The 10,091-nt window shown below is 47.0% G+C and overlaps 1 protein-coding gene across 3 annotated transcripts in view; it reads left to right on the plus strand.

Moving 5' to 3' along the window:
* Positions 1–5,750, plus strand: part of SEMA6A (semaphorin 6A) — a 124,869-nt gene extending 119,119 nt beyond the window's left edge. For all 3 annotated transcript variants that reach the window (XM_045794880.2, XM_045794881.2, XM_087862368.1), the window contains one exon: positions 3,697–5,750. In XM_045794880.2, coding sequence (XP_045650836.1) covers positions 3,697–4,895 — 1,199 coding nt within the window. In that variant the 3' untranslated portion in view covers positions 4,896–5,750. The remainder of the gene's footprint in view (positions 1–3,696) is intronic.
* The last annotated feature ends 4,341 nt before the right edge of the window (positions 5,751–10,091 follow it).

Raw genomic sequence — 10,091 nt, forward strand, 5'->3', positions numbered from 1 at the left:
GATGGAGATATAATTTGTTTCTACAACTTCAGAAGGTTATGGTCACTGCAAAAATGTCCCACCAAGTTTAAAGGGCCATTTAAAAGTGTCTGTACAATGTATTGCAAAACCACTTATCTGATAATCATTTATTAAGTGCCCAGCTAAGGAGCCCTTGTGACAGTGAGGGTTATAAATGCATATAAAATATGGTCCCCACCCTCAAGGAGCTGAATGCAGGGTTATCACTCCACTAGGAGTCTAACTGTAATCACTGTGTTTTGCTCAACATTTCCTGCTTTTGTTGTTTTCCTTATCTCAAAATGCGGGACCTAGAGGCAGTCCTGAGACAGAGGTACGTGTTCCCTTACGTTGCCTCAACATATCCCTTTGGCAACATTTGGACAGCACAAGGTTTGGCGCTGGGAAGAACAGGTCTGTCCCCCTCCCTCAGGAGACCCATAGCAACTGGAACCAAACGGAATGACTGTGACTGTTACTCTTAAGCCCTCGGTGAGCTACTAGCCCACCATGTCTCCTTTGTGGCTTCTTTTGACCTATAGATTTGTCCAGCAAACTACATTTAAATTCTTTCTTCGTTACTTTTAAGATTCTTGCAAGAACCCGGTAAGGCATTAAGTGTATTAACCCCCCCTTGCAAATGAAAAAAACCGAGGCCCAGAGATGGGCCAAAAGTTCATCCAACAGCAAGTGGAAGCCTAAGACCCCAGGCCTTTGGAGATCTCTAGTGTTGCTTGTACCATCAACCCCCGCCCCCCCCCACCCCGCCTGACAAGACCACTGTGTTCAATCCTTCACAGTGACCAATGTCACAAAGTTGATTTAATCGTTTCCATGAATGCCCCTTTGCCCTTCTCATGATATAAGCAGAAAGCTTTAAGTTTGGAAGGCATTTTCCAAAAATGACTTATAACTTATCTTCCTGACTTGTGCTTTCAACTTTATTCTCTGAATCTGTTTCTAACTCTGTACATGGGATTTCTGAATTTGCACAAGCAGATGAGGGAAGGCCACCTGCTTCGGGGTAGATATCTCAAAACTGAAGAGATGCAGGCTTTAAGGGCACTATTTACATAACAAAATGAGATGGGGTGAGGGGAAGCTCTTTGAGATACCATTTTTCTCAAAGGGCACACCCTACTTGATTTGTTAACAGCCAAAAACCTGAATTCAAATGTCATCCCCTAAAAAAGTTTTACCCAGTGAAAGAGCAAATGGTTTCCATGAAATTAAGATAGTCAAGGACCTTCAGACATGAAAGAAGAGCTATAAGTAAAAAAGCCATGAATAAACTTGAAATTTTTGCAGTTTCCCCAGTTAAACAATGAACGAAACAAATGGACTACTTGAGCCTTTTTCTTTCCCCATTCCTCTTAAACTAAGAGGTCAATTTAAATTATAAAATACCAAGTCAGTTGTACATAACTACCCATTATTATAAGGATGCATTTATTGGGAAGACACAGCTCCTGTGAATATGAATGTTAGGAGGGGATCCATGAAATGCCCACCGCCATGAAAAATCTACCTAGTACCCCCCGACCCCAGTCGGTGAGGTCTACCCTGTGGTTAGATTCCACCGAGCTCGCCCAGTCAATGAGGGAAATTAAGCTCGTTTTATTCACAGGTGTACATTTCTGTGCCATTGCACGAGGTGGTTAAAAATGATCTTCAATAGAACCCCAAACACAATGAAAACTCAAAGAAAATCAGTTGCTATTTTAGCATTACAACAAGGAAATGCAAATTTAAGGAAGAAATTTTCATTAGCACAGTTCCTTGGTGACTAGGTATTAAAACATATTTGAATGCAAGACACCTCACGGTTTGGGGAGCTCCACGTTATAAAAGGTGTGATTTACAGCCGAATTTCCTTTTTTTTTTTTTTTTTTTTGGCTTCTCCATTTCTACCCCTTAAAAGTTCATGAAGATAAACCTGGAAATATCTGAGAAGTGTCACATGTGGAAATTATTCAGGTTCTTGCCATCTTACACACTCTTTCCCGGGGTGAATCTCCTGCCCTGCCCTTCATTACCAAGGGCATTTGTTTAATCACAGAATCTTTGTTTCTCAAGAGATATTTGCTGCTTCTATTTATTCCCCCTGAAGTCACAATCCTTTGTCACAGGACAATCATTTCCACAGCAACCAACTGTGATGTCACAACTGAGGGGAGGAGGAATGTTTAGAAGAAAAGAGAAAGAGAATGTTCTCTTCCACCGGCAAAGGTTTCTGAGTTTTAAAACCACTGCTTCCCTAATCAAAATATTTTAGCAGAAAGACCCCATGACAAAGCTGCATTTCTGCAAGGTCTCAGCTGTGACATTTCAGCACAAGTTGAAGGGCTGCATGCTGTGGGCTTAGGAAGGGGTAGAGGTTTTTATTTCATTTCATTCTAATTCTGTGCCAGTGATATCTGCCAGTAAAATACATTAAACATATTCCAGAAAGAGTTGATTTAGCAGATGAAAAATGTGTCTCCTGAGACCAGAGAAGGTACATTTTCTGTCTTACTATCATTTCCATAATAGGAACAATGTTTACATTTCCTCAGCCCATGCAATGCCTCTAACGTATTCATGTTCTTTCACTCTCCAGAGGCAGGAATTGAGGTATTTGAGATTTTATTTTTTAGCTACCGCATCAAGCACTTAAGATCTGACAATTGTGATGTGTATTCTCACTTGGTATTAAAAAATAAAAGCCTCAGTGTTTGCATTTGATTAAAGTCTCTCAGCTTGGTGGCTGATTAAGCAGGAACAGGGAAGGCAACTTTCTTCAGAAACACAGCATCTCGGTTAATGTACTGTAAGATTATTGACGGGTGTAGTCACATAATTTTTATTAAATTGAAGAGATTAGCTCTGCTGAAGAATCTCACCGTGACAGCAAACTCTAGCCATAATAATGAGACCTGACACTTCTCAAACCCACTCCAGGGCCCCAAATGGTCTTTTTTTCTAAATATTCTTTCAGTTCAAGTAAGGGAAGAGCTTCGTTCAAATATTCAGCACATTTACCTGAAATTGAGTGTGCATGAGTTGTGGGGTTTTTTTTTTTTTTTGGAAGGATACAAAATCAGCATAAACATTGGTAATGTGAGCTTTAGCTATTTTCTTTCACCATAAGTGATACACCAGATCCTTCCTCCAGTTGCCTGAAATGCAAACATAGCTTTTCTCCAGATAGAGGCCATGGTGCCCACAAAGAAGTCATCAGAGAAGACCCGGGAACCCTGGAGCGCTGTGCCATTTGTTCATTTAATGGGCATAAATTTGTTGCCTCTTCCCCCCCCCCCCCAGACTCCAAGTATCTCCGTTACCCCAATTTTCTGAGGGGAAGACTGAGAAATGATGAAGGGGAGGGGGAGGAGGGAGAAATTCTGGAAATGAAAACTGTCATACTGCAAAGACCGAAGTAAGCAGAAAGAGCATATACTTGAGAGAGGGGAACAAGCACTTTTTCAGAACACAAAGAAGGCAACAAATGAAATCTGTTTACATATTTCGCAGGGGAGGGGGGCGGCTTGGAGAGGATTAATTAGTTAATGTTTGGCAAGCTGCGCCCCAAGACAAGTTACGCAGAGGTGCTATTGTCACTTATTACTGTTATTAATTAACGGGGTGAACGCCAAACAAAAATAAGCCCCACGGTGTGTTTTCTTTTCTTAACACCGTATGCGATGTCTATTGCAGGAGTGATTCGGGAAAGTTACCTCAAAGGCCATGACCAGCTCGTCCCTGTCACCCTCTTGGCCATAGCGGTCATTCTGGCTTTTGTCATGGGGGCCGTCTTCTCCGGCATCATCGTCTATTGCGTCTGCGACCACAGGCGCAAAGACATGTCCGCGGTGCAGCGCAAAGAGAAGGAGCTCACCCACTCGCGCCGGGGCTCCATGAGCAGCGTCACCAAGCTCAGCGGCCTCTTTGGGGACACCCAGTCCAAAGACCCGAAGCCGGAGGCCATCCTCACGCCACTCATGCACAATGGCAAGCTCGCCACACCCGGCAACACGGCCAAGATGCTCATCAAGGCTGATCAGCACCACTTAGACCTGGCGGCCTTGCCCACCCCGGAGTCCACCCCGACGCTGCAGCAGAAGCGGAAGCCCAGCCGCGGCAGCCGCGAGTGGGAGAGGAACCAGAACCTCATCAATGCCTGCACCAAGGACATGCCCCCCATGGGCTCCCCAGTGATCCCCACGGACCTGCCCCTGCGGGCCTCCCCCAGCCACATCCCCAGCGTGGTGGTCCTGCCCATCACGCAGCAGGGCTACCAGCACGAGTACGTGGACCAGCCCAAAATGAGCGAGGTGGCCCAGATGGCGCTGGAGGACCAGGCGGCCACCCTGGAGTATAAGACCATCAAGGAGCATCTCAGCAGCAAGAGTCCCAACCACGGGGTGAACCTGGTGGAGAACCTGGACAGCCTGCCCCCCAAAGTCCCCCAGCGGGAGGCCTCCCTGGGCCCTCCCGGAGCCTCTCTGTCACAGAACGGCCTAAGCAAGCGGCTGGAAATGCACCACTCCTCCTCCTACGGCCTTGACTATAAGAGGAGCTACCCCACGAACTCGCTCACGAGAAGCCACCAGGCCACCACTCTCAAAAGAAACAATACTAACTGCTCCAATTCCTCCCACCTGTCCAGAAACCAGAGCTTTGGCCGGGGAGACAACCCGCCCCCAGCCCCGCAGAGGGTGGACTCGATCCAGGTGCACGGCGCGCAGCCCTCCGGCCAGGCCGTGACTGTTTCGCGGCAGCCCAGCCTCAACGCCTACAACTCGCTGACGAGGTCGGGGCTGAAGCGCACGCCCTCGCTAAAGCCGGACGTACCCCCCAAACCCTCCTTTGCCCCCCTTTCCACATCCATGAAGCCCAATGACGCGTGTACATAATCCCAGGGGGAGGGGTCAGGTGTCGAACCAGCAGGAAAGGCCAGGCGCGCCCAGCTCGGCGAGGCCCTCCACTGCCTGAGTACCCACCAGACCAAGATGGCCACGGCGGAGCGGAGGACGCTGGGTCCCCCCTCGGGGGCGCAGGGGGGACTCTCGAAAATGGGGCCACGTGGTTTGGTGAAGGTTTGCGACGCGGGACTCACCTCCATTCTCTGACTTCACTCTCCCCTCACACCGTGCAACAGGTCGGACTCACGAGAGACTTAAATTATCATCACAAACATGAGCCAAAAGCACATACCCACCCACCCACCTTCACACGCATGCGCGCGCGGCCGCGCACGCGCGCCCACTCACACCCACACCCACACAGGCAGGTGAACAATGACTGCAACGTTTTGCCGTGACCGCACGGGGCGCTGCCAGACAGGGCGGGCGTTCCACCTGCAAACCACAAATACATTTTTAAAAATCATGAAAATTAAAAAGACGAAAAAATAAAGAATTCATTGATAATTCTAACTCAGAACTTTAACAATGGCAGAAGTTTACTATGCGCAGATACTGTGAAATGCCCACCAGTGTTACAGCTTTCTGTTATTAGCAGATTAATGCCATGTTGGGCAACGATGTCATAGATTTCTGCTCTTCTCTTTTAATGAAATAACGTGACCGTTAACGCAAGTAACTCTTTATTTATTGTTCACCCTTTTTTTCCTTAAGGAAAGGACTCTTCCACATACCATCCTATGAACAGCTCTTCAGAAAGCCCCTTGAAAGTTAAACTATTTAACGTGAAATCCATTAACTGGAATAATTGAGTTTATTTTTACAATAAATTCACTGAGTGAATAAGCTGGAGCTGGAATTCTGAGCTTTGTGTTTGGACTGTCTGATCTCTAGCTAAAGGAAAAAGTTGAGAGGGGAATATTTATTTAAATCAACCAGCTAATTTGCTGGTCAGGTCTCTGGCCTATAACATGCAAAAAATTAATTAGTTTAAAAGTCCTTCCAGATCCTAACTTCTAAAGCAACCGGGAGAGGAACTTTCTAGAATGACACATCCCGCATCCCACTGCTGCCAACATGGCTTTGTCAGTGGTTCTTACTTTCTGTGAAGGCACCAGCTTGTGATACCCATCTCATTTCACCTTGCATGTGAGACAGCAAAGAAAATCCACTCAAGGCGTGAACTAATTAATATGCTGGCTGCTACCTTGCATAAATTAATGGTTTGCTCACACGGGTTTTTTGTGGGGTTACATCTGTGAATAGCCTCTTTTCCACATGTAAATTTGTGCCTTACACCCTGAGTTGTGTACACTTGTAAACTGTCGTTATGATAAACTTTCCCCTGCCTTTTGAAATAAATGCAGATATTTATTTGACCCTCCCTCCCCCCCACCCCCCACTCCAGCCCTCTGGAAGATTAGCATCTAGCAGATGGAAGAAGAATGCTGTGGTGGTGATGGTTATAAGCCTGCCCCCTGGGAGAGCTAGGCGGCAGCACACCCTCCAATTCACACTTGCTTCTAGTCGTGCCAACTCCAACCACCCTTTGGCCATGCTACCAAGCATGGACACCAGTGTTGTGGGTGGCAATACCCTTTCTCCCTCCAGAGCTCCCTGCTTCCCTGGTATTCTCAGATCATTTCAACATGGTGATATTCTCATTGGCCAGCAGAGAAGGGACTAACCTCCCAGCCCTCATTTCCGCAGGTCCACTGGCTGGAGAACACGCTGTGTGCAGTTGCCAGGCACCTGGGAGGTGCCTCCAAGCCATGGGCTCAGCACGCACGTGCAGGGCACACAAAGAAATGACGTGGAAGTAGATGCAGGCAGGCTGGTTCCTGCTGTGATGGACGAGTAACTCCAAGTACAAAGCCAACCACAAAGGATGCTGCAAAAACACTGACTGGGGCAGAAGATTTTTTTATTTTTTAACACATTTCTTCATCCATTTGTTGTTATTGTTTGTACGGGGGCGGGGCGGGGTGTGTATTCTCCCCCCCTTGGTTCTCATTAGCTCAAGCACACAGAGGGGACTATTGTTTACTCTATCATGAACAAAAGAACTGTCAACATACTGTAAACAGTGAGCATTGTTTGGGGTTGTTGTGTTTTTAAACAGTTAAACAGTATATTTGGTGGCCTCTTTGTCTCTTTTTATTTCCAGTTTGATCTTCTGGGTTTGGTCTTGTCTTAAAAAAAAAAAACTTTCAAAGAAAGACTATTGGGGACAGTTTTGAGTTGACTGGTGAAAAAGTATCTCTGCGATCAAGAGTGAGACCTAGGTGTGTCTCGAGGACTCGCACATTAGCTTCGTGTTCTTGCAAACATCTCTTGCATTTTTGCTGTCGTTTGGGGTAGGTTTCTGTTGTTTTGTGTTGCTATGTTTTTATTCTGTTTTGTTAGCAGAATCAATGTTCACATCGTGTGAACTCTGTGCCCTGGAACGGCGAAGTCTTTTCTAGAAACTGAGATCATTGTTTTTTCCCTTCTCCCCGAAGCTTGACCCCTGAGAGCATTGACCAGGCAGCACCCACTCTCGTGTCCCCACGAGTGGGCATCATTGCCTCAGCTGTGTTACGTAAACCTGTGTCAAAACTTCATCCCGCATCCCCAACTTCGGACAACTCATCACTTGCGGTGTTCTCCCTAAAATGCCCATATGTATTGAGCTGGTTTGTAGCATTTACGTATTTTTTTCCCTTTTCTTTTTTTTTTTTTCCCCCACTGCGTGTGGGGGGAGGGTCCATAAACCTGAGTGTGCCTTTGCTTTCCACCCTTGCTAGACACTGGTAGATGCAACAAACTCAGATTTATATTTGTTGTAAAGTTGTAAAAATATTGTGATGTCACCAACTTTCCTTCCATCTCCACATCCCCTAACATCTGATTCATGACTTAATGTATGTTGTAAAACAGAAAAAAAAGAAAAGAAAAAAAAGGGAAAAAAAGACAAAAAAAAAAAGCAAGGAAAAGGCTCTTTATTACTTAAAAGTAATAAAACAAGACTGTTCTACATTATTGTTTGTGTCCTGAATGCTTTTATTTATCTCTTACTTTCTCTCTTTTGAACCCCACCCTTTTGGGGCTGGATTCTACTCTTTCCCCATCTCTATCTGGTTTCCAGAGCATAAATAACAATATCGTTAGACCCGCTTGTTTGCAGTACTCACACCCTGCCCACCCCCTACCCCTCACCCCCCCACCCAAATTACGGATGCGTTTTCTCTGCCTGCGCCCAGCCTGGAGCGAGGTTATAGCAGAAGCCACCAGTAATTAAAAGGCAGGGCACGCATTGACTCCCTCTATTCATTTTATGCATTTTCTTTTTATGGGCTTGTTCATCATCAAACATTTATGGTAGGCTTGATAGTTTAAGAGATCAAGGCTAGGATTTTAGTACGTAGGGTCCACTAAAAATAGATCCTTGCACAGATGTGACTTCAGCCTTTTTTACATATTAATAAGATGGAGGGTGCTGGATTTTACCCCTTGTTAGCATTTCTCTCTCGTAACCCAGAAGACACGGTTGGAGGTATATTGGGATGCAGCCCTGTTATTTTGCAGACTAGCACTGCGAGATGCCTAGAGAAGGTTTTCCCCTCTAGAGTATTTTTTAAAGTTATTTAAATAAGGCTTCGGCTACAGTATTTTGCTTTTGACTTTCTGAAGTCATTTTTGTAAGTGCTTTAGGTCAGTTTGCATGTGGGAAGCTCCGGGTTGGGCCTCGGTTCACACCTATAGTGATCCAGTTACATTTTGGGCATTTCCAGTTACATTCTGTGAATCACACTCAGAGGGCCAGGTGTGCCAGGCACAAAGTAGACGACAATATAGTTCCTAGCTCCTCACTTGTAAGCAGGCTCACTGTAATTGCCACCGGGAGGAAGAACAAAGTGCTGACGGAGTGGCCCAGAGGTTGGGGGTTCTTTCTTTTTTCTTTTTTTTTTTATTTTTAAGATTAATTTATTTGTGAGTGACAGAGCGCGTGAACAGAGGGAGGGGCGGAGGGAGAGAGAATCCTCAAGCAGACTGCCCGCTGAGTGCGGAGCCCCACACCGGGCTCGATCGCAGGACCCTGAGATCATGACCTGAGCCCAAATCAAGAGTCAGACCCTCAACCGACAGAGCCAGCCAGGCGCCCCCGAGCTGGTTCTTTAGGGAATGAGTTCTCTGGACAGCTAGATCGAGCACGAGGGATGACATGTACAAAGTTGCCAGGTGCACGGTGACTGGGAGACAAAAGGTTTATCGGGCCTTGAGCCGGGTCTTTGAGAGAACCTGCTGGAAGCCAGGCTGGGGAAGCAGAGACCGAGAGGGGCCTGGTCACCATGTGCTAGGATTTCAGCGGATGGGCAGCCGAGAGCCTTCGGAGGAGATGAAGAAGCAGACCCGTGTTTGTGCTGCACAAAGCTACCTGGCTGCAATGTGGAAAATGGATTGGTCCCGAGAAAGGCCGGAGGCCGCGGGGCACTGTGCCAAACGGCATGCCAAGTAGGTAGGAACCCCGCCAGCAAAAACGCCATGTCTCATTTCAGATTCTTGAGGAAACAGAACCGAAACAGTTCTGTGAACATCCCTCCTTTTGCCAAACCGAAGATCTTCCTTCTCCTTATGTGACCCACAGGTTTGCCCTGCCCGCTCCAGCCACATACAAAACTGAAAGAATGGCCGACAGCTCGTCTGAATTTATTTATTTTTTTAATGGGGAAGCTGAGATCCATTGAACGAAAGGATTTGCCCAGGATGCCAGAGCGGGTGGTAGAGCAGCTCTCCCAAGAACAAATTCATTGTCTCTTACCCCCATTCATTTGCAACATTAGAGCAGGACTAGCCAGGAAGACCTCACCACACCCCCCTACCCCACCCATCCTCCCAAACCCCTAGCCAGCCCTCCCCCAGCCCTTAGTACAGGCCTCCCCCTTCCCTGGTGGGGCATCCGCAATGCCTTCCTCTGGGCTGAGTTGCGGGGCCGGGCTGGAGCTAGAAGTTAGAATCAGACTGTTTGGAAGCCCCACACTCCCTGCATTGCAACCTGATACCCGCTATGGTGGCTCTGGCTGCAATCAGCTTTGTTCCAGTCTGGCGAAGGGGTGACAAGAACTGAACAGGTGCAGCCGGCATTTTCGCTGGGGCCCCTGGGATGTCCTTGCTCAGACTCAAGAAGTGCCCCCAGATAACCCAGTT

The sequence above is a fragment of the Ursus americanus genome, chromosome 5 (assembly GCF_024610735.1).
Source record: "Ursus americanus isolate L20-20 chromosome 5, mUrsAme1.1.p, whole genome shotgun sequence".
NCBI classification, from domain to species: domain Eukaryota; kingdom Metazoa; phylum Chordata; class Mammalia; order Carnivora; family Ursidae; genus Ursus; species Ursus americanus.